This window comes from Aulonocara stuartgranti (assembly GCF_965226115.1).
Source record: "Aulonocara stuartgranti genome assembly, chromosome: 8".
NCBI classification, from domain to species: domain Eukaryota; kingdom Metazoa; phylum Chordata; class Actinopteri; order Cichliformes; family Cichlidae; genus Aulonocara; species Aulonocara stuartgranti.
Window position 1 is genome coordinate 18,164,986 of NC_138959.1, and position 24,878 is coordinate 18,189,863.

At 43.2% G+C, this 24,878-nt stretch overlaps 1 protein-coding gene across 2 annotated transcripts in view; it reads left to right on the forward strand.

Moving 5' to 3' along the window:
• Positions 1-24,878, forward strand: part of ankfn1b (ankyrin repeat and fibronectin type III domain containing 1b) — a 173,129-nt gene that overhangs the window by 131,709 nt on the left and 16,542 nt on the right. For both annotated transcript variants that reach the window (XM_082544503.1, XM_082544504.1), the window contains 7 exons: positions 1,820-1,942; positions 16,579-16,798; positions 17,035-17,242; positions 20,438-20,635; positions 21,394-21,507; positions 22,053-22,150; positions 22,857-22,947. In XM_082544503.1, coding sequence (XP_082400629.1) covers positions 1,820-1,942; positions 16,579-16,798; positions 17,035-17,242; positions 20,438-20,635; positions 21,394-21,507; positions 22,053-22,150; positions 22,857-22,947 — 1,052 coding nt within the window. The remainder of the gene's footprint in view (positions 1-1,819; positions 1,943-16,578; positions 16,799-17,034; positions 17,243-20,437; positions 20,636-21,393; positions 21,508-22,052; positions 22,151-22,856; positions 22,948-24,878) is intronic.

Consider the following 24,878-nt stretch of genomic DNA (forward strand, 5'->3'; position numbering starts at 1 on the left):
TCTCAGTTTGAAATCTAATTTGAGTTTTATGTTACTACTGGCTGGTTAGCATGTTAACAACAGTGTCACTGTATTTCATTTATTTTTAAATTGCTGTTGTGTTTTTAAACTAAAAGTCTTTCTTATTATAACTTTAAAAAAAGAAGAAAGAAATCAGAAGAAGAAGTCAGAGAGGCAGGTTATCTTGTAATGTTTCACTGAATTGAATTTTCAAGCTCACATCAGTCTTTCATTTGCAGCAATGGGGAATATGTAAAGGTCTGTGATGCAACAAAGGTCTGGATCCAAATTTCATGTTTTTAAGTAATCATTCTCTTAGATCTGAGTCCTCCCTCATAGATGCATTACACTTGTCAGGATACACTCAGACCTTCTGTCTCCTTTGTACAACAAAGCAGTCTCCTGGGCAAAATCATACAAATTACTCATTCAAAAGCCTCTCAGACGTCTTCATCAAAAGTAAAAAATTAATAAAAATACACGTGATCTTATGCCATTCAAGCAGTTTAATTAGGTGGAACGGGGTGAATCACCACACTCTCATTCATCCATATCACGTCTCACTTTTCAGCAATCTGGTAATGCCATGAACTGTTGTATATGCTTTTATTAATCTTTTCTTTTATCAAAGCCTTATGCTCACAGTAATTTCTGAAGCATCTCACATAAATCCACAAGAGTGATGGCAGATGCAAGTCTTGTTTTTGAGTGGCAAGAAGCGCCTCTGTCATCTGCACAAATCTTGATCTAACCATTCATGTAGTTTGTCTCCAACAGAGCTCACCATGGAGACTAAAATGCTTTTTGGCTCAGGTTGAGAGGAGATCTATGTACGTGTGTGAATATGTATGAGCCATTATTATTGTTTTACCATTTCATAATGAAATGGAAAAAGCATGTGTGTGAGATTGGGAAAGGGGATAATCCTGCACAACGCCTGGGCATCATCTATGTAATCCTGTCTCATCTGTATTTTTTTTTCTGCAGGGTTTTGAATTGCCTTAAAATTATCTTTGGATCGTTGTCCACTTTGGCCATGTTGATCTAAAAGTTTGCTTAATAATTGTTGAGAATTTTTACATGACGTGCTCCTCCAGCGGTGTTCCTCTACAAGCCTGGCTCTTTGATAGAGAATAATATTACATTTTGATTAGTCCCCAGTGTTACCACAGCAATATTGCAATGCTGAGTCTCATCAAATGTGTCCGGGCTGGAATGGAATATTACATTTCCTGTTTTTAATTTTGAGTAAAAAGTTGAACTGGGACATTGGCAGCCCAGTAGAGGATATTAAAATGTGTTTGACTTTTTTTTCGTGTGGAAAAAGATTTCGAGAAAATGAGGCAGGAAGTATGCGGCTTTCCCTGAAACCTAATGTTTCCTCTGGGAGCTGAAGCATTGTTACGCTGTTTGTCAACTTCGTGGACTACATTCCCACTGAGTATTGTGCGCTTTCTGCAAAACTAGTTTAGTCTGAGGCATGAGTGAATCGATCTTTCTCAGATATTCATGCTCTCTGCCAGTATTTAACCTCTGCTGAACACTTTTTGGCAAACCAGCTATATGTCAGTCCCTGTGCTTGTTTCTTATTAGCCATTTTTTATATTAAGTGCTGAGTAAAAGGTGTTGTTAACAGTGAAGCACCAGGGCAAGCTGACCCTGGCAGTATATTAAGTGCTTCTGAACTTCTGTGTAAGAATGTATAATACATGTCAAAGAAGAGAAAAGATTTCTTAAGACTTGCCAAGCAAGTAGGCCAAGATCTTTGTCTAAATCAGTCCTACTAAGTCTTATTCTTTGTAATTTTTCTGTTGCCCAGGTCAGAGTCGGGAATCTCCAAATTTACTCATCGTCTATCCCTCAAAGAGCGACCAGCGAAGGCAGAGAAGACTTCATCAGAAAGGCCTCCATCCTACAGGAGACGATCTCTTAGTGTCGACTGGTAAGACCGTCTCGCAATTTCTGAACTCACATGCTTTCACTAAAAGTCAAAGGCTGTACTTCTGTTTTTTTCATCTTCTGTTAAAAATTATGAAAAATTGCAAGAAGCAGTAGCAAAAGGTCTAAACACGTATCACACTGCAAAGAATATTTAGTAAAGTGAAATATTAAGTGTTGTTACGGGTATAATTTTGAATAAAAATAACATGTAAGAAAAGAGAGACAACTGCAATGAGTCATGTCTGTTTACAAAGTCAAGTCTCAGGTTGATGAAAACTGGGGGGGGGGGCTGGGGTGGGAGCAAAGGGTGGGCAAAGTGGTGATAGGGTCCTGTTCTGTCTCTGCGTCTGGGTTTCGTTGAAGAGCGCCAAGATGCTCCAGTGGCGCCGGCTCATCTTGCTCTTGTAAAGCTCCAGTCTTCAGGCACCCGATGAAAGGAGTTTGAAAGCTTTCCATTGCGAGGCTGCCTTCCAGTCCCCACCCATGGGAATCCTTCCCAGTCTCCCCTCTTGTTGCCTGGCTTACACTCATTTATCTGCCCATTGATCCTGCCTTTCGTCCATCTGACATGCCTCCTGAGTTTCCTGCTATGTATTCTTGGCTCTTCCTTTGTGCTTTCCCTACATTTGGGAGCACAGGCACAGGTTTAAGAGGACCTTACACTTCCTTTGCACTCAATTTTGTCAAGTAAGAAAATCCCCAATCACCAGATTTTTCTAGGTCGATGATTACTGTGCAGGGACTACAGTAGCTATTCGGCAGTTACTTTACATTTTGTGGAGTTACAGGTGTGTTAAATTTCTGAGGTCCTATCGAATCGTGCTAGGGCCTGGTGTGAGGTCTTACGAGGTCTTTTGTTGGCCTTATGAGACCAACTGTGTGGTCTCGGACTAGTATTGCGATGTGTGGTCCGCCAGCAGAAATGTGGTGTTAAGTGAATGAGCGTTAGAGTGTATGTGCAGTGTGAGGTCTTTTACTTTAACAGCTCCATGTTTTTCTTCCATGCTGCTTGAGAAGGGACCTGGCCTTTAAAGTTCAGGCCCTGATTGATGTGGTCTGGTTTTAATGAAACTCAGTGGGTAGATTGGACATGCTCATTTACAAGAGGGATGAGGGGGGGCTTGACTACAGCTGGATTTTGACTTTTTGCGGGCCCTGCCACTGTTACAGGAGTGTGACTGGCCTTTTGTGACATCATAAATAAGGGGTCCCCAGGGGGAGAGATTCAAGGTTGAGGCCTGAGTCATGCTACAGGGAGGTGAAACAAGGTTGGTCCAACTTTGACAGGGCCAAAAAAGCGTCTCTGGAATGCATAGTGATCAACAGACTCCAAAGGAAAACATGTGTGTCAGTCAGTTGCATATTTGAAAGTGTTCAACATTTACAGCACTTCCTGTAGTCTAAACAATCTGTCTTGCTTTAATCATTGTTAATGAGAACTTCTCAGGGATAAATGTCATCACAAAAATATTCATGATTAAGCAGTGTACTTGTTAAGTATGTGATGTTATGTGGTTTCATGCCATGTTGCCTAGCGTAGTTCGCAGTGATGAGTTGCAATTACTCATGAAAGTTCTTCCATATATACAGTACTGTGCAAAATTCTTGAGTCACCCCTCATGTCTTTGTAATTTGCTTTGAAGAAACCAGGCTTGGTCTGGTCTGTAGTTCTCCAGGCTTTCTGAAGATCTTTCAAAGCTTTTCTTTGGGCATTGGCTACTTTTTCCACTTATTTTCAGTCCATTTCTTATACCCAACAATTTTTAGATGATTTTGAGGTTTTTTGCTAAGCCACTTAACACAGATCTATGAATTATTTAAGGATTAAAGAAGACACTCAGTTCAAGGGTTGAACCTTTGTTCTGTCTATACCAGAGGTGAGTTCATTACCAAGCCTCTGGAGAACTTCAAGACATGTTGAGGAGGTAATTTAGCCATTTAAATCAGCTGTGTTGGATCAAAGACACATCTAAAACCCACAGGACACCGGCCCTCGAGGCCTGGACTTGCCCACCTCTGGTCTATACAAACACAGAAATCTAAATATATTTTGGCATAGCATGGAATGTGTCCCAAAAATGTAATGAAACTGGATAATTGTGAGCCAAAAGAAGAAATTGCAACCCTTAAAAGCTATCTAAAGCCGATGAACACGATGGAGTCATGTGCTTGAGAAATAGGATAAAGAGAACTGAGAGAGGGCTTAAGAGATGCCCCTTCAGCTAATCAGTTAACTGCTCATTAGAAATAGTCTTAAGTGGAAGGGTGGCTGTCAAAAAGCAATTCTTGAGGAAGTGAAAACAGGGAAAAAAGTCTGAATTAAATAAGAAAAATCAGCAGGTGTGATGGAGTGATAAATCCAAATGTGAAACTTTTGGCTCAAATCCTTGTCACTGTGGATGGAGAAAGCCAGGACAGAGGTACAGCAATGAGCGTCTAAAGTGAGGACTCCGACATGGTTTAAGGGTGCAGTTCAGCCAGTAGTGTTGGAGAGCTTGTCAAAACTGATGGAATTATGAATGCCAAAAACATACCATCACATTTTAACACACCACTCAATTTAATTCAATTCAGTTTAATTTATGGAGCACCAAATCACACCAGTCACTTCCAGTACAGTCTAGAAAGAGTGTGATTGGCAACAGCTTAATTTTTCAGAATGACTATGACCCCAAACACACTGCCAATGCAGTAAAAGCATGCCAGAATAGAAAAACACACAATGGAGCACTATCCGTCATGGACTGGCCTCCCCAGAGCCTGAACCTCAATATTATTGAGACAGTGTGGGATCATCTTGACAGAGATCAAAACAAAAGGCAGAAACATCCAAAGAAGAGCTTTGAATGTCCTTCAGGACACCTGGAGAACTATTCCTGAAGACTACTTAAAGAAATTACCCCAATATCTGCGTAATAGAGTTCAGGCTGTGTTGAAGAATACAGATGGCCATACAAAATAATGACTTGCCAGCTCGTTTATATTTTTTATTTCAATGTATGTGTGCACTTTACAATTTTCCACTTTTCTTAGAAAAATAAAGGTTAGGGTGAAAAGGACAGGGTTAGATGGTGGGAGTTGATCTGCTATGATGAACCCTAAAGGGATCAGCTAAACGAAGAGAGGAGGGGAAGCTTAAGAATTTAGCATAGTACTGTATAATTTTCGGACAGTAAGGCGTTTTGTATGTTTTGCATGCTGATCTTCCAGTAGAGCTCAGCAGTCTGTAATTGTTTTCCATTTTTCCAAGCCTTACTAATCAGTGAAGAATCTTGTGTGTTCTTAACCAGACGCAGTAAAACAAATTCCCTGGAATGTGTGTCCCCGTAATCAATGTGTAATATGTAGGATTTTATCCACAAAAATATGCTCTTAAATTAAGGTTTCATTATGTTTTTCTGCTCATTGCCCCCTGCTTTCACTCAAAATAAAACTTCTAACTATAAAGTGAAACAAAGGTTGTATAAAACACCAAGCTGGAAAGCAGCCAGCAGCACTCTGGAGTAAGGCTGACTCAGGTGGCTTAAAGCTTTACTATCTTATTTAGTGGGCCATTGCCATTTATGTCGATTCACGTCAGATACCCAAACAAACTGCGACTATTAAGGGAATTCTGAGCCAAGGCAGCCCATATACAAGCTTGAAACGGGAGCCGTTTTGTAGCTTAAAGTCTGTAAAGGCTGGCAGAGCCTTGGGAAAATGCAATAGTAAAAGATAATGGCAGTGCTATTGTTATTGGTAATCATAGTAAATGGCCTCTGGGGATGTGGGTGGAGAAAATAGTGGAAGGAGGGTGGAGAGTGAGAGTTTTAAGAAGTGTTAAAGGCAAAATAAGAGGGTAGCTGTTACAATTTATGATTGCCAAAGATTGATTTGATCTTCTTTTACTAGTCACTGCAAATACAATGGAAATCAGAATGTTTAAAACGGTGGCTTTGGGGAAATCTGTTATTTAGATAAAAAGACTGCTTTTCGTTATTTAAAAAATGTATACGGTTGCAATGGTTACAATATTAAACATGAACAAAGTTTCATGTAATGAGATCAGCATTCAAACTCAGGCTTCAGACCTCTGAGATCGCATGGGGGTGTCTTGATTAGCACTGGTGTGCGTATTTGCTATCTTGTTTTTTGTGTATTACGTGAACACAGGAGACATCTGGTAGAGTCTGAGAGTTAATACTGGAGCTGTAAAGGGATACTGCTTCTGATGCAACACTAGGCCGGCAAGTAAGTCTTCATTACTTTATTCTCTAATAGTGACAGAGAGGCAGTTCTAACCCTTCACCAAAACCCTTGAGTGCAATAGAGAAACAGCCATGTCTATCAGCCAAGCAGTTTTTATTTCCCAAAACATTTCCCCTGCAGTACTCGTGGCGAGGAAACTCTATACATAAGTACTTAAACATCCACGTTTGGTAATCAAACTATATCCACTTCACAAATTAAAGTTGGAAAAGGAAGGAGCGCAGTTGGTACGACACCAGAAAGTGTTTGATTGTCTTGTGTTTTTAGTCAGCGTGCGCTAGAAGGCTTAAATTCTCTCAATCCCCCGAAGGCCCTCCGCTCTGCCTGGTGCCACCGTGTCTTCAGGAATCACTCCAAGCTGACGGCACTCTGAGGATGACGTCTGAACTTTGATGTTAGGAGAGAAACTGGCCTGCCCTATCCCTCGGTCAATATATTAACTCAAATATCTCCTTCTTATTCATGCTCACACACATACATGAGCAAACACATATTGTAATACTTAGCGCTGTTTTGGGTGTGTAGGGGTGAATGGGAGCTACCAAGTGTTAATCCTTATGAAATGTGTACAAAGGGAATAAAAAAAGAGTACTAAGAAATCACCAAAGTCTTAGTGGTAAAAGGAGGACAATGCTCAGGGGGCCCGGGTGTAAAGTGGTTTTGGACATTGTGCCACTTGCCGCATTTGGTTCTAATTTGATTTATTATTCCTCGCTTTTTCCTTTTTATTTTCGTTCTCTCTGTAAATTTTTCTCCTTTCTTCTGTAGCCGAGAGCTGTCAGTTCAAACGAAACGGACTAATGAGGAGGTTATAAATGCCTGTGATTTTTCTCTTTAGAAATTTTGATCGGAACATGTTAAAGATCTGTTAAAAATCACTGCTGAGTGGGGTGGACTCCTGCTTCTGTTGGAATGTGTGACACTTTATTCCTGCTCTGTGACTGAATTAAATTGTTTTAAACACTGAAAAGCTTTTGACACGTGGAAACTAATTATGCTAAACCCTGTGTGGACTGCACACATATAGTTGAAGCTATTATAGAGCCTAGAGTCAAGCTAAAACAAAGCTAAGTACGCCCTTAAGCTGCGTCCCACAAAGTGATTTGCAGAGAGAGCGAGAAATGTTGAGCAACTCCAAGTGACTATGGGCAAAAGAACCACTGGAGAGGTGGGACCTGAGTAAGACGGTTCAGAGAAGCTTCCACATGAGCGATTGAAGTGACTACTAATGAAAATGTGAGATACTGTTAATTGACATACAAACTGTTACCTAGGCAACTAAAGCCTGAAGTGTTTGCAAGTGACCAGCCATCAGCATCAAAGTAAAGCTTAACACAGGTTTACTGCCTCCACAGGAGTTAAGAGTAGCAGCCATCAGATGACTTGGTTAATTGATCATCAGCACCTTTATAAAAGTAAAGGTTTTGCCAGTTTGTAGGGATCTTAAAGAAGTGGTGATTGCTGCCCATTAATCTGAGAAAGATTATAGAAGTCCATCATTCTGCAGTGAGGACTCCACAAATTCACCCCAAGGTTAGACCATCCAATCCTCAGAGAAATCCCCCAGAAAACAAACAGCTACATGTCAGACTCCAGGCCTCACTTAGCATGTTAACTTTCATGACGGTACAATTAGAAAACAGCTGAGCAAGTGTGGCTTGTTTGACAAGGTTGCCAGGAGAAAGCTTCTTCTGTTTAAAAAGAACATGGCAGCACAGCTTGGGTTTGAAAAGTTGTAACTGAACAAACCACAAGACTTCTGGAACAACGGCATTTAGAAAGATGAGACCAAAGTGGAGATGTTCGGCCATAATGCAGAGGCTAATCTGCAATAGAATGGCTGACAAAAGAAAAGAATCATGGTTACAGTTGCCCAGTCAAAGTCCAGATAGTTTTCCTTTCTTTTTTTTAAGATGGCAGCAAAAAATATATACTATTTGCTCTAGCATAAAAAGAAATCAATAAGGGGAAACAAGTTGAAAAAAGGCGAGTGACTTTTGTACACTATTTTTAATGCGTGAAAGAATTTTCTCTGAATATTGAGCCGCAAGGTTCATTTGTTGAGGTTGAGTTGTTGGTGGGATGAGACTACAGATTCTGGTCCACATGCAGGTGCAGAATTTCTGCTAGCTCTGCTTTTGAATAAGTCCAAGGTTGCTTACACATTCATGCTCATACATAAACACGGACACAAAGCACGTGAAAGAAAAAGACACGCTTGCAAAAAAATGCACTTGAGCAGATTAACAATGTTGTGTCAAATACATATAAACATATATGTCCAGCCTCAGCCGTGCGTGCACCAGCAGCACACTCATACACAATCCCGACTGGATGCTGTGGGCTGCGCTAAGGGAGATTTATGAGGCTGGCTCCCTCTTGTCCTGTGTGTCTCGGACTTGATACTCTAGTTTCCACTCCAAACCTCAACTCAGCACGCAGGCACAGAAAGACTGGAGTAGGGATGGAGTGTAATGGGAAGGAGGGAGTGAGACTTAAACGGTGAAGTTGGGAAAGTCAGAGAAGACTGAAATAGGTAAGAAGAGAAGGAGAGAGAAGAAAACTGGAGAGAGGTTGACTGATTGAGACTGAAGTAGATGAAAAGACAGATTGAAAAGATGATGGAAAGAGACAGCAAGAGAGAGTGGTGAAAAGATCTAAAAACTAGACTGAGAGCTTGGATAGAGCGCGAGAGAAATGTGTAGCGTCAGTGTGTTGGTTTCTCCTTGTGCATACGTGTGCAGAGAGTTAGAGTATAATCACGCATGGTTAATAAAATTATGCAATCAGCCAAGTCTTGAGGAACTATACCCCCTCATTTAAAGTAGTCTTGGAAAATAATTTGCACTCTGAAAATCAGGAAAGAGTCGAATTTACTTACAAATCAGTGGATTTGTTCTTAGCTCTTTTTTCTCCTTTTCATTTTCCAGCTCTCACTCAGCTAGCAGTAGCCAAGTTTATCTCACATCATCAGATTTTTGTCTCCGTTAAATGATCAACAATGTTTATATTGTTATTTAATAATGTTCCTGCTATGCACAGTTTAGTGTTCCACCTCCAGAGAAAACCCCAACAATCAGACAACCCCCTATGAGCAAGCGCTTGGTGACTGTGGGAAGGAAAAACTCCCTTTTAACAGGAAGAAAACTCTGGCAGAACCAGGCTCAGGGATGCGCATCTGTTGTGACTGGTTGGAGGTGAGGTGAGGAAGACAGGAGAGAGGACACACTGTGGAATGTGAATGATGCGGCTTGTGGCATCGTGGCGTTGTTTCACAACCAAACTCGCTGTTTCACACAAACATGTTGTGCCTCCTCTATCAGCACACTGTGTAGTCATGGAAATGTCTTTGCATGTGGTTGTGTGTGTGTGTGCGTGCGTACAGTGCAGCGTTTAATATTTTTGTTTGTTTTCGCATATGGCCAGGTCTTTCTCGGAAATGAGAGTTAAATTTCTTTCACCTGGATAAATAAAGGATAATAATAATATATGTGTGATTTTCTCAAACAGACACACACAGACACTCACAATGATGTCATTCGTGTTTCCATCCTCTCTATCATTCATCTGTCCATCCAGTTTGGACAGTGCACATGTGTGTGAGAATGTGTGTTATCATTTTTTACAAAGCATCTATCACAGTAAGAATGGTCTCCCCACCCATCCGACCACCTCCCTCCATCCCTAGCCCAGATAAATAGCCGTGGGACTTTAAACATGGCGCCCGACCGGCGTGTGACTGAGAGAATGAGCCAACTGGTGGCTTCAGTCGCCGAGGGTCCCCCCCCCCCCCATCTGCCCAGAGCCTCTCTCTGGCTGGGTGGGTGGCATATGGTGGCCCAGGCAGGAACCCCATTGGTGTCACACACAAACACACACACTCAGACACACACATGCATACTGAGAGACATACAGAAGGTCTGGAGCCACCCAGGCTGGACCCACGATCGCCGTGGGAGACACAGTGTCACCAAGCCTCTGACAGGGGAGGGGGTTTTGTGTATGTTTGTGTGTGGGTGATCCCACCTTGCAAGTCCACCCCCATTCCCTCCTGAGAACGTCGGCCACCGCCCGCCACATCACATCCCCATGGCGACTCCGCTGTTGTCTCTGCTCATCAAAATTAGAGAGATTTACCTCTGCGTACACACACACACATAACACATGCGCACACACAGAGCCAACAGGTGGCAGGCCTTGCTCGGCACAGCAGGCCCACTTCAAAGGTTAAACATACAGCAGACCGCCTAGCCCTTCTCTGCCACTCTCCCAAGGGAGGAGAAGAGAAAGCGAGGAAAAAAGAGTGGAAAAAGCAGAAATGAGAAAAAGAAAATGAGGGAGGATGAAGCACGGTTTTGTGGCAGCTTAATAAATATGCACACATGTGAAAGTAAGTTACATGTGGTGAATTGTTTTTCTGCTCAGTAATTGTTTGACTGTTACACCAGACGTGTATCAGTCGGCGGCACAGACTTGGGCTCATCACAGTCAAGTTTCCCGGATTTTATCTCCGTGCGAGATAGGTTACAAGAATGCAGCCCTGACTCACTCAGAGCTAACAATACCAAATAAATACCACTTTACAAGAACAGTGATATATGAGGTAGCGCCTCTAGATTATGAAAACGGGAAAGTTGAAGCTGCAGTGTTATTCTAATGTAAACAACAGAATCCGCAGCAGAATCCAGACTCAGTGTTGCTGTCTGCAGCCCTTCATTAAACACAGCAATGTTTACTCTGCACTTATCAGTGCTGTTTGTCATCTCAATGACTTCATTCTAATATACTACAAATCTTGGGTGCGCTGCTTACAGGCCACTTGACCTCTTTTTGAATGCATATCAGGAATGATATTCCACCCACATTTGACTCTGCCTTAAGAATTACTGTAAAAAAAAGTGTTTTATTTTTAATGGATGCACACACCTGATACATCCCTCAGTAAATCCTCACACACAGACTCTGACCCAAAAGAGTCGTAGACTTGTTCTGATCGTCTCTGCAAAATCATGCGGTATGCACGAGGGGCTGCATGTGGCTGAGTGTTGCAGTGGCCTCATGTTGCCTATAAGCTGATAAGAGCCAAGGCAATTCTAGCAATACTCCCCTCGTCCTCCCAATCCGCCCACCCACCCTCCCTCCCACCCAACCCCACTTTCTCTCTCTCTCTCGCTCTCCCTCTAGCAGCCTGGCTGCTTCCAGCCTGTCTGGTGCCAAGACTCAGATTTCAGAATTTCCTTCTACAAGCCACATTTAGAGCAGCCAGCGTACTCTGTGTATGTGTGTGTTTGCGCGTGTGAGCGAGCGCACGAGTTTGTGTGACTTTCTCCTTTCGCCCGTATACCTCCCTCACTCCCCGCCACCTTGTTTTCCCCAAGCGCCGTCCTTCTGCTGCTGCTTATTGCCATTTCTGCATCTTTCTCTACCCATCCATCCGTCTCCAGTTATTTTGTCGAGACAATCACCTTATACACGTCGAGTAATACGTAGTAATTTCAGTTAGAAGTACACCGCCAAACAGGAATCACATTAATGTGCTCTCGTAGGAGTTGACTAGCCATAGTAAGGAGTTTGAGCGAGTGGCATTGGAGACTGAAGGTGAAGACACTGGGACTGGATGGCCTTGATGGGTTGAGTGGGAAAAGGGGGCGAGAGAAGTGGGAGAGGGTGTGGATGGAGATAGAGAGGGATGTTAAGGTGATTTTAAGAAAGAAAGGAAAACAAATGACTGTTTGCTCCTTAGGTAGCATACTGGGCCTCTTTTAAGGGCAAACCTTTTAAACAGCACTGTCCATATCTATTTGTACTGTTCTCTTTGCTTTACTGCAATTATGTAGTCTGCTCCTCACTGTCAATAGATCCTCCTTTGTGCTGCTGTAGCTAATTTGAGCAGCACTCTCTGTAATGTCCTTTTCTGGCACGTATGTACGCACATGCATACTTTGCAATAGCAAATTGTGGTTATATAAAGAGATTTTCCACTGTTTCCAGTTTATCTTGACATTATCTGTGTTTATAGGAATACAAAGCAGTGGCCAACAACATTTTTCTTCTTGCATTCTCGTTCCTATTTGTCCTAACTATTTGTGCATTACCTCGTTACAAACATCCGAGCAACTGTTTTGAATTTTTCCCCGAGTTACTTGCGCAGCTAATGGCAAAAACGTGTTACTATGTGACAAGAAGAGGAGGCAAACTAATTGTGTGTGAAAGACGGGGAAACAAAGGAAGAGAGGGGAACAGCAAAAATGTGTCGGAATCAAAGCTGGTGAGGGAGAGGGAACGTGTTTTCATTCCCAAATCTCACAAGACTGAACCACCAGAACAAGAACAGCTGTTGTGGCTGCGGGTAGATTGATTGCTAGAAAATACATTATTATTATTATTATTGAGAGGATGGGTGAATCTGTCACCCCCGGTTGGATGGATTCATTGAAGTTGCTGTTTATCCATTCTGCTACCAGGTTCAGTGAAACGCCCTTCTGCACACAAATGCTGGTATTTGCGTGTTTACGGTTGGCTCCCAAATGCTTTAACTGACAATTATTTACCATTTCTTTAAATAATAGTTTTTCCCATCTTGACTTTCGGTCAAACAGTAAGTGAATGTCTAGACTCCGTGTCCCTGTGTTTGTGAAGTTTCTGTTTACATGTGACTCACTGACTGGAGGCCCAAGCTGTTTTTGATATGGTTTGATAAAGCGGATGCTGCATGTACGTGTGTTTGCAACTTGGGGGTGTTAATTTTTTTTGTGGGCCTAATAGATGTTCACAGCAGCATGCTCGGTGTATTTGATGTGGCACTGATCAAGAGCCAAGCGTGGAGCTTGGCTTTTAGGTTGAGACTTTTGGTTTCCCAGAACAACTGCTTCCTGCTTCCCAAAAACTGGTAAAACAGTAGGAAATTGTGTGCAATAGTCGCTGTCTGGATTTGTTCAAGTTCAAGTAGGTTCAAGCATGGTTATTTGTGTGTTGTGAGTCTGAGTTTGCACATCTGGTTCTTCATGTTTATTGTCGGAGAAACTGTTCTCTTGGGCCATACTGCCGGGCCCTAGAGGTCTTTAAGGTGCGGACATGCCTGGCATTTACCACTTTATAACAGAAACAGCATCAGTGTGAATTTCACCAACTTTAACTGTCAGTTTTTCAGTTTTAATATGCTACTCGTTGTTTTAATGATTTTTTTCAGCATTTATCTGAGCTGCCCAAACACGTGCATTCATGTTCAGTCAACACTAAGGTCACTGATAGACAGGTCATCAGTATTCAGTATGATTAAACTACTGTGCAAAAGTCTCAAAATAGCCCATATAATTTAATCAACTTTGAAAAGATCTCCAACACCACTGGCTGAGCCCTAAACTATGACTGAGCCTCTACCGTGTTTACACATGGCTTTAGGCCTTCACTTTTGTACCTCTCTCCTGCCTTCCTTCATACAGACTCGTGACAGATTTAACCAGAAATTTCTGTTCTTGTGTAGTTTGGCATACCTTAGCCCAGCCAATTCCAGACCTGGAGGGCCGGTGTCCTGCAGGTTTTAGATCTCACCCTGGGTGTACACACCTGAATCAGTTCATTACCAGGCCTCTGGAGAACTTCAAGACAGGTTGAGGAGGTAATTTAGCCATTTAAATCAGCTGCAATGGAAAAAGGACACATCTAAAACCTGCAGGACACCGGCCCTCGATGCCCTATTCCCTGCTTCCCTTTCCTAAGAGTGGCTTTTTTACAGCCACCCTTCCACTGTGAAGATTAGATGGGTCTTCTGAAGAACCAGATGCATTTCTCAGGCCCTATGTCAGATCTTTGATAACTTTGTTTCATCAAGTACAAATTGTGCTTTTTTCCACTAGGTTGTCTGTTATGTGGGACACAACCCTGGTTCATCCCTTGGGTTAGGTCAGTGTTAAGTAGCTGTCTGAGGGGAAAAAAACATGAAAATGGTCAGGCAGGAGGACTGGACTGAAAATGAGTGAAAAAGCAGCCAACGTCCAAAGAAAAACGTTGAAAGACTGTCAGAAAGCCTTACAACAAAGTCTGGCTCCTTGAAATGAGAGATGGCTCAAGACTTTTGCACAGTACTATAGTTTCTCCAAGGGTGTTCGTACATACATTCATCATAGATTCTGTTTCTGTGACGCTTAATTGTTAGGATTTGATTTATTTATAATTTTTAAATGGCTCCATTCATTATACGTTTCATCTCTCTCTCTCTCTAGTGTGGGCGCTGTGTCATTGGGGAATGACATCCCCATTTCATGTGTAGGATGCAACATCCCTTTGAAAGCACAGGGCACACACACAGAGCGCATTACACACACCCTAATGTCGTCAGAGAGTGATGGGGCACCATCCTGCCGACAGAAAAAAGTCGGCTGTTCCATCTCAGGCAAATAACAATAAGCCTGGAGCTGGATTCCAATGGGCTTTCTCTTTGAAATGGGATACCAGCACACGCATTACAAATATATCTCTTGTTTTATCTTCCGGGCCAGGCCCATGGAAAAATTATTCCAAATACCTGCCGCGCTTTATCTGGAACCCTGGAATAGGTTAGACCCAGCCGGGAACACGAGGATGTCTAAAATAAGGCCTCTATTACGGGATGGAGTGGAGATGGATGGGACGGAGCGGGAAGGGACGGGGATCGGGGGTATTTTAGGTGTATTGGCCATGTGAAAAAGGCCTTGTTGCGGGGGCTTGGACCCGCTTTAAAGTCTACAATGCAGGCCGCTGTCAGCTGTTGTACGAACTACGTGTGTTGGGGGAGGGTTAGTGTGTGTATGTATGCACACTCATTTGGGCTCACACGTCCATTGTGGAGCGGGAGTATAAATAACATTTTTCCTACAGATGTTCTCACCTTTGCAAATCTGTTCTTGGCATGTGTCAAGATGGCCCAAACTAACAGCTTTATTTACAGTAGTGTCTTCAACCAGTACCATTTTCTTTTTAACAACATCACCAGTATTTATCTGATGATGTTTCTCAGTGTGGCTGCCAACAAGTGAGCATTTTTTGAGGTAACCAAGCAAGGCAACAGTTAAATTTCTCATCTACTTACTAAGTTTTTGCTTAGTTGTTATCTTACACCTCACATGGAAACCTACTTGTTTATTTAATAATCAGCGTGGACAATTAGCGGATAATTAGTTGTTTATAAACATGCGGGATTAAGTGTTGAATCATGGTGATGACAGTGTGGAGAGAATTTGGGAAATACTGGGAAATATAAACAGTACGGGGATAAAGAGTAAGAGTGAAACAGCAATAGAAAGAAGGGTAGGCGTTAGACGGAGTGGGGAGGAGATGATTAGAGGAGGAACAAGTTCATAAGATATCGGGAGAGGTGTACTAAACAAGAGCTAGGGCTGCTGAAAAGGCGTCCTTGAGGAATTCAGTTATCTCTCTGCTTCTCTTTGGTGGGACCCGACACAGAGTTTATCACCAGCGCCCGGAGAGTCCTGATGACATTTCCTTCAGCAGCTGAGTGTGTGAGAGCGCTACATGCCAGACTCTCCCCAGAAACACACTGCCGTCCACATAGTTCCCATGGCAAAATGGAGAGGGAACAGTATAATCTTCATACCAGTCATGCCAAGAAACCATCAGCAAGAGATGATGATCTTTTTGACTAACGTATGATATTGCAGAGCAGCGTTGGCAAACCGGCTACCAAGGCTGGCATTGCCAGTTTAGGATGACTGTGCACCACCTGCGAGTAAGAGCTGATAATGTCAGCATGGTGCCCATCTGGCAAATCAGTGTAATGTATCACCATGCTTTCGATCGTTGGTGTTTTAGCCCCCACTCCCACTGGGTAATATAACAGAGCTTAGCGTTAATTAGGCCGCAAAGTGAAGCTCGGCATCAGCTTCTGAGTTGATAGACAAATCTCGTACAAAGTGCACTAATTACGTTGCTTTAGCACTGCCCACAGATGTGTGTCTGCAAGCCAATTTGCAACCCTCATTCTAAGCAATCAGTGTTGCATGCATTGCCACTGATGTGACCTATCTTCTGTATGGGGGTCTCGCCGGTCCTTCTGCCGGCTGTGCAGTTTATGTGCTGGTTTCTATAAGCAGAAACTGATTTTATAAAGTAGAATCTCGATAAACCTGTAAGTGTAAACTAAAATGCTTGTTTCTGCTTCCCTTGTATTTTGTTCCTCTATTGCTATAGCAGCTGGTCATGACTTCAGTGACCTTTCCCAAAGATGTAAGATATTATGGTAGACTTGAGAAGCGAACACATAGTGAATTTTGTACTCAGCACCTTTTCTTTCCCCTCTTTCTCCTACAGCGTGATGTATCGTACCAGATGTCAGATTCTGTTTCTTACTCCCACCTATCACTCATGTCTCCCATGCATCCATCTTTCCCATAGGGCTGACTCGGCCAAAATGACGCAGCCCATGAGAGGGGACCAGGCCCACCAGCCAGTCTCGGCTCGCAAGTCTGCCAGCTTGTCCTCACCGAGCGCTGCTCGCCGCCTTTACCGCAATTTGTCTGGAAAGTTCCGCGTGGGCACCAACCCCCCTGCTCTGGAGGACAGTGTGGTGTCAGGACGGGGAGGAGACAAGGAGAGGCTCCGCAAAACCACCATAGTAAGTCAGAGAGCGAGGGAGAGGGAAAAAATAATAAGCCCAGGAACATTGTAATCTAAAAATAGTCGGGGAAAACACGTAGACTTGAATAGTCTCAGGTATTGGCGTTGCACACCCAAATATCTATTTACTGTATAGCAACACAGAAAGCATGAAGAAAAATGGCGTTTTCCATGTTTGCACTGCAAAGAACTTTCCTATTCATTTTTATTCATTCCTAACATTCATTATTACAGTTTCAGAGTAATGAAGCTCTTTTTGAGGCAGTGGAACATCAAGAGTTGGACCTGGTACAGCTCCTTCTCTCACAGTACAGTCTGGAGGAGCTGGATCTCAACACTCCTAACAGCGAGGGGCTCCTGCCCCTTGATATCGCCATCATGACCAATAATGTGCCCATGGCTAAGCTTCTGCTGCGAGCCGGTGCCAAGGAGAGCCCCCACTGTGAGTAGAGAAGCAGAGCGTACCTGCTGGTAGTGATGGTTTAAGCTCACGATAATGTTAACAAAACAAATAAAGTTTCATCTTTTCATAGTGTTATAATACTGCATAAACACATGCGCGTGCAGTCTGGTGCTCACTGAAATTAAAGTTGCAGGAATTAACCTACAAAACAAATGTATAAATTTAGTATTTTTAAACGGTGGGAAGAGAAAACCTGTGCATTATTTTCCACGTGATCTTTTTATGAAATAAGAAGAATGTTTTTCTTTTGTTGGAATAGGATCTAAACACACACACACACACACATGTGAAAACAAGAATTAGACAGTTACAGTTAGAATATGAGCATAAACCTGTCTTGGACTTGGCGTTTCCCCAGCTTGAACTCAAGCCTTCCTCTTTGCCTGCGTGCACTTGAACTGAGCACTCACTTCTGTGTACTCAAAACAAATCGAGACGCTGCTGCAGAGGCAATTGTCATTAGGTTTTGTGTCTTTGCCTCGAGCAGACAGCTTATCATGACGTTTTTAATTAGTTCTGGAGGCTTAATTTGTGCTCTGCTCCCACACTGGAGACTGGAAATTACAAGCGCCACTTCAGTAAGAGCTTTGAAGTCAGGGGAGCGCTTCTCCCAGGGAAATGATCAGAAGTCAGCGACACTCTGAAAGTGGGATTTCCCTCTGTTACACCGGGGGAAAGCAATATACTGCTGCTTTCTAATCAGCTTTGCTGATTTTGGATTGCAGCAAGCTTAGAAACTACCATAAAGGTGTGAATGATGAGAGATTGTGTTCTTTTCTCTCTTTCGATCTCAGTGCATTCATCGCTGTGCTGTAGTTTCGGTCTTTTCTCTCCCTGAACCTCTGCGGGTACCTCTGGCTCCAAAACCGTGTGTTTCTCATCTTCTGTTACAGACACAACCAACCTGTTATCGTTTCTCAAATGTCTTCCGTGTCCTCTCATGCCAAGTAGCCAAGGCAGAGGGTGGCGTTTGATTAAGGGAGAACTGTTGTATTGAACCAGCAATATCAGCGTCATGTAAATCAACTGCAGGTGTTAAAACATTACACAGTCTCCTTTCATTCACACCAGTAATGGATTTATCCTCACTCTACTGACAGTTTCACACATCTATTTCTGCTTTCTGCTGCCAGTGAAAACATATTAGAGGCAACAGAGGGGCAGCCATTGTGATGCAATATTAGTCATCTGCGTAAGCACTTTTAATTGTTTGTGATCTGGTGAGCCGCCGCCGCCTTCCTCTGTTAATGATTACAACTCGCCAGTAAGGCTCCTAGGCTGTTTGTGTTTGTACTTACACTTACACACACACACAAACACACACTTCATTTTTTTCAAGAACCGAGCCAGACGTCTTATAAAGGTATCATTAAATTGAAAACACTTGAATGGAAAGTGGTGTTTACTAAAGTTTAGTGTTTGATTGTGCTCTCTCTCCAGAACCCCAATAACTCACGAGACAGCGGGCCGTGCGCGCTGTCCGCAAAAAGACATAAATAGAGAAACAAACGAAGCAAACGACGGGACATAATGAAAGTCAAAGCTTTGTTTTTTCGAGAACATGCTCAAAACGCCATCTGAGGATAATTGACGCGATAGATGATGCAGACTTTTCCTTGAACTTTAAAAGGAATTGATTATGGCGCTTATTGTTATTGCCATGCTTGACTACACAGTGTGTGGTTACCAGAGAGACAAGGACAGGCAAAGACAAACACGCTCTCAAAAGCAACTTCATCTTCACACTATTAATCCCTTAGTGGCTCTCAACAAGACAAAGCCTTAATGTGAAATAAGGACAAATCAAGACACACATACACATTCATGACAGCTTCTGGGCCTTTTTCTAAGCCCAGAGGAGCTGGAATTATAAATCAACGTGAACCAATATTGTTATTATTATTATTTTGATTGTTTCCATCCAAGCTATAGTCCATGTCCAAGGATCCTCAGTAATAATTCTGTCCTAACCTAATTCGACCCTGACCTTCACGTAATCCCTTTAAAAAAAATAAAAGCAAAGAACTGCCTTCAAGTTTTCACATGAGTGTCTGCAGAGTACGACAGAGGTGACACCCAGAAGAGACGCTCAAGGTTGAAAAAGAGAAGCTCCCAGCCACCGAGGAGACACAGAGAGAGCCGCAGAATTAAACACCCAGATGGACATTTTGACACGGAGCTTTAAACTTACTGTCAACAGTGGAATCTAACGCTCAACAGTGGAATCTACAATGAACAAACACAGACCACACAGACTAAACATAGACACACACCGGTCCCAAACACTCCAAGAAATGACCAGCCGCTTGCAGGAGGAGTACAGTATCTCGCTGTCCTCTTTGACCTTTAGCAGCTTTACGTCACTTGTCCTGTAATTTGATTTGTACGATCTACAGCGATGCATTTGCAAATCGGAGCACCGTTGATCTCTGCGTTAACACCACCGGTCACTATGAGCGACCGCTCGGCCCTGGGTTACAGCTCGTCTGCTCTAGCGATGCCTTTGAAACCCCTCTCCCCTTTTTGGAAAGTATCTTCTGGTCCTAGCAGCCTGTGGCGTTATTATAGTTTTAGTTGACTTTTTTCCGCACATTTGCAGAAAAATAGCTTTTACAATGGCGCTTTAAAGCGATGCCCATGCACGTTCCCACCGTTTTGTTTTCCCCTCTAACCGCACATGAAGAGCACTCCTCCCTCTCTCACCCCTCTCACTTTCATTGCCCCATTTTTGGTGTCATTTTCGAGGTGATGTCATTGCCCAAAAGAGAGACTGCTTAATTATATTAAATGCTGTTTATTGTGGAATCTGCCGCAGTATTTTGGGCAAACAAAGGCATTAAAAAAAGGGAGCAAGAGAGCGGCCTTCATAAGAAATTTGCACCGTTGCGGGCGACAGATGGGTTTCTAGCGCTATCTAAGCCTGCGCATCGTCCAATCTCTTAATAAAATACAGTGTAAATAATTTAGAACATGTTTTTCTTCATGGAAACATTCACATATCAAATAATAATAATAATAATACCCAAACATGAGAATGATCTCTATCCCCTGTTCGTGGGACAGAGATCATGTATTTGGTTTGGCAATAAAAGAGTCTCGTGTGATAAAATGCTTCTTGTTTTGATACTAAAATTATCTGCTGACATTCCCCCTCTCACTGTGTTTCCCTCTTAGTTGTGAGTCTGGAGGGCCGAGCGGTTCATTTGGCCACTCTGGTGCAGGAGGCCGAGCAGCGAGTGTTGGAGCTACAGCCCCAGGTGCGGAATGAGGGTCCCGGTGAGCGGGAGGGATCTGACCGTGAGCGCCAGCTAAAAGCTTGGGAGTGGAGGCTCCGGCTCTTCCGACGCATGCAGACAGGCTTTGAGCATGCCAGTAAGGCTTCAAGTTGATTTAGATTTTTTTTTTTTTCACATGCTAACCAGCCGATAAAAGTTTGCCGCCTGAATCACTCCTGCAGTCCAGCAGTCATCTTTGGTTTTCTTTTTGTTTGTTTGTTTTTTTGCACCCCTTTTCCCCCTCTGCTGTCATTCTGTCTGGGCTGACTTAATGGCTTCCACACTGGGAAGCCGAACACACAACTATGTGGCATGTATGTGTGTGCACAAACATAACACGCCTGTATTCCTGCTTTAATTTGTTATAGGCATTTCGTGACACGCTTAGTGGCAGACAGCTAACCCGCCCCCCTCTTCAGAAAGCAGACACTCCTCCCTTGTACCCACACCAATGTGCATTTTGATGTAAAAAAGATCTTTTCCCGCCTTTTAATTCTACATTACTCATGTAATTTGATGGGCATGTGTGAATGCACGTGAAAGTAATAAAGCACAGGTTGAAGGTTAATGTCTGTGCTGTTATATCCACAGTGAGAATCTGTGACATACTTGTGTTAAGCTTATATCGGTTTGTGAAGATTATAGGGTAAAGATGAAGCTGCGCTGCCTTTAAATGCTTTGATTTTACCATCATACACAATTTCACTGCATATCAAACCCTCTCAAACTGAGTGAGTGCACTGTGCACAGATCAAAACATGTAAAAGATCCCATTACAGTAATCTGACTGTTGTGTATTCTTGTGTGTACTCTGCTTATTTACCCGGCCTTCTCTCTGGTCCTCTGTCTCTCCAGGTCCTCCAGATGCTCCCAGTGTAGTTTCCCTGTCTGTCAGCAGCAGCACCAGTCTAAAAGTTGACTTCCAGGAACCTCTTTGTGTCAACTCTGCTGTGGTTACCAAATACAAAGGTCGGCCGTCACACCAGACCAGCCACTTCATTTAGAACAAACCACTCAGTATTACAATATGTAGAGTTACAAGTGGACATATTAGGTTAATTTCCAGCTCCAAGCTTTTTATTCTTGGACTATTGGAGAGTAGCTTTGCATGGCCCACAGTTCAAAATCCTTATTTAATCTCTACTTGGCCTGTTTGCCTGAAACAAGCTGTTGTTGCTTCTCTCCCTTAAAGGACACAGCTTTCTTCTGATTGGCAGTCCATTGGGTAAAATGGACAGTGGGTGGGACATTTGTCCCTGAGATGACAATATTAAGGACATCCGCTCTCTTTGACATCATAAAGCTCCAACAGCCTGAAGCTTTTGGCTCATAGGGGTTTTCTTGTGCATGCATTATTATTCTAAACCCATAGTGGGCGTGTTCAGTGTAAGCATTCATTACTGTAAAAGCATATTAATTAAAGAAAACAAGGAAAAGCAATGTAATTCTACTGTAAAGTAATGACTAGTGTTTGATAACTAATGAAAAATGTTTGTGTTTGTGTATGTTTGAAGTGAGCTGGAGCGGTAATCCTTCGTTTAGTCCTCTGCTGGGTGAGATGATAGTGGATGATGCCACTCAACTCGAGTGCAACATTACTGGACTAACATCTGTAAGTTTCTGCCGGCACATTGTTGTTGTTTTTCTTCATGCACATTTCCATGAGCTGAAGCACTTACAGATTCCTTCCAACTTACAGATAAAATGTTCCAATCACATTTTATCACCATAGTTTAAGCAGCACTATGCTGCAGGTTCTCCAGCTGTAGCTTGTAGAATAGCTTGTAGCTATTCTCTCACAGGAAGGGCCCTGGTATTGTTACACACAGCCCTGGACCCTTCTTTACTGTATATGTTAAGCGTCACACCAAACCCTATTCCCTCCTGACCACCCGTAAGCGATATTTGCAGGCAGCTGCCAAAATGATAAAAAAGAGCAGCTTGGTAGCCTGCCACCTGATTTATGGGTGGCATTTTTTAAACGGACATGGAGACAAATGGACACTCCACTGGTTGTTAGTTATTATGTGAGGGAAGACCCATCCCCCATTTAAGACCCCCACTACCAGCTAAAGCTCACTCCTGTCAAAAAAGAACAGGGGTCAAGGCAAGGCCAGTGAGTTTTGGCGGCTGGTGTGATTGATCTGGCTGAGAAAGGAGAGGCAGGGGCTCGCCGTCTGCACGCTGGGAGACAGAGATGCACTGAGCTCCACACATGCACATGTATGCAGATGGTCATTTACAGAAACACTTCCTTTTCGGTTGTTGCCACACGCAAGCAGATTCTGTCGTAAGTGTCCTATCTGCTCTCCTCCCAGGGGACCTATTACTACGTGCAGGTGTCAGCGTACAACATGAAGGGCTGGGGACCTTGGAAAATTTCCACACCGGCCTGTGCTGCACCTTCCAGTAAGTTGTCTATTTTCTTTGTATAAATATGAGTATTTTAAAGCCTGTGTCTAAATTTTACACAAAGCTAAACATAAAGCTCCAAATTTAGGGTGATTTCAAAACGTGCCCCTTGCTCTACAAGGTTTTGGCTCACCTCACTAAATTAATAACTGTGGTGTGTGTGTGTATGTTTGTCTTGCATAAGTGATTTGTTTCGTAGTCTTACACATAAAATGACCCGGGCATCGCCTAATTTTGTTAATTGAATTTGTCACGCTGGTGTCATTCCAATTTTGCTGTGCCATCACTAGAGGGATGACAGCTGGACTCTCCTCCAGCTCTGCCAGGGCGGCTGGGCGGGTTGTGGGACCCTCACTGCGGATGTTAGTGAGTGTAACAGTAGCCTCAGGATGCTGCTTGGGCCCAGCTGCCAGGAGAAGCCACCCGGGTTCAGCCAAGAAATTAACCGTGGAGTCATGTGCAACAGCTGAGCTGTTGACCGCTGCAGCTCTGACCCTCTTTCTCCCTTTCCTTCAGTCCATCTGTCTCTTTCTTTAGTTTGTGTGAAATTTTTACGTTTCCATGTTTTTGAGATTTGTGAAAGGACTCTTCTGACTGTTGCAGATGCAAAATGCACCTTTTGTAAGAGCATGAGCATAGGTAGCATTGCTGTGGGCACACTGGCACGCTCGTGGCACATCTGGAGAACACATGAACATGTTTGTCCTCATCAGCACACAGTGTTTTTCAGCAAGTTTGTGAAACTAGGCTTCCCCCTCTCCTTTTTTTTTCTACTGTCCCACCGCTCTCCCTCCCCTCTCCCAGAGCTAATTTCGATGTTGCGTGTTTGTGTTTTCCATTTGGGCCTACCACTGGAAATATTTGTATGTCTGTGCTGTAGCGCGCGGCGCGGCCCCAACAGTGGGGGCCTTATACCGGGCCGTGGACGCCCATTAAAGGGCCCGCTTGTCTTGTCGGGACAGGCACCTTTCCGGGAATAGACCTCACCGTGTTTCAGCCCCATGCACCCCCCGGGGGGCTCCAGGAGAGGGAGTGGGGGGTGGGTTGGAGTTGATGTTGGTTGGGGGTGGGTTATCGTTGACACATCCTCTGGTTCTAATGCATAAGGGAGAAGTATTTCTGCAGAGCTGGTCATCTATGAGCAGAGAAGGCCAAGTGTGTGTTTGTAATACAGTGTACTGTAAGTAGGTGTTTTTGTGTAAGTGTGCCTCCATCACAGGGAAAGACGAAACACGAAAAGACCGAGGAATGAGAATATTTAGCGTTTTGGGGGTACAGTTAAGTTTGTGGTACATTAACGTTCCTCAGATGCTGTCAAGGTGGCAGGAGCACTACGTCAGAATCTCTGTGCACATGTTCAGTCCTGAACCCAAAATCAGTGGTGCTCAGGGGATCTGCCTGTCCAGCAGAGAATGTGACTATATGGGTCTGATCTTACCTGGATATTAATGTCACATCAAGTATAATTTATACAAAATAAGTGCTGTTTTTAATAAAATGTAAATTGCTGAGAGTTTATTAATTACCTGTAATTTTATCATTCCATAACTGATAACGGTCCACTATTAAAACAGTCTACTATCAGCTTAGTTTCCTTCTTCTCACTAGCCTCTGGTTATAAAAGCCAGTGAGCTTTCAAACACAAAATATGAAGTAGCTGACAACCCTAAAACTCAATTATATACCAGTTTAGTTTGTAATAATAATAATATGTCAGCTCATTTCTGCTAATTTTCTTACTAATTTTTTCTTTTATGTTAAGCACATTCAGCTTATGTGTCCAATATAGACAAAATGGCCATTGCCATTCGAGCAGCTCAAGTAAGGTGGTACTGTAAGCCAGGGGTGTCAAATGTAAGGCCTGGTGGTCAGAATCGGCCCAGCAACGGCTCCAATCCACCCCACTTGACAGCTTTGTAAAGTACGGA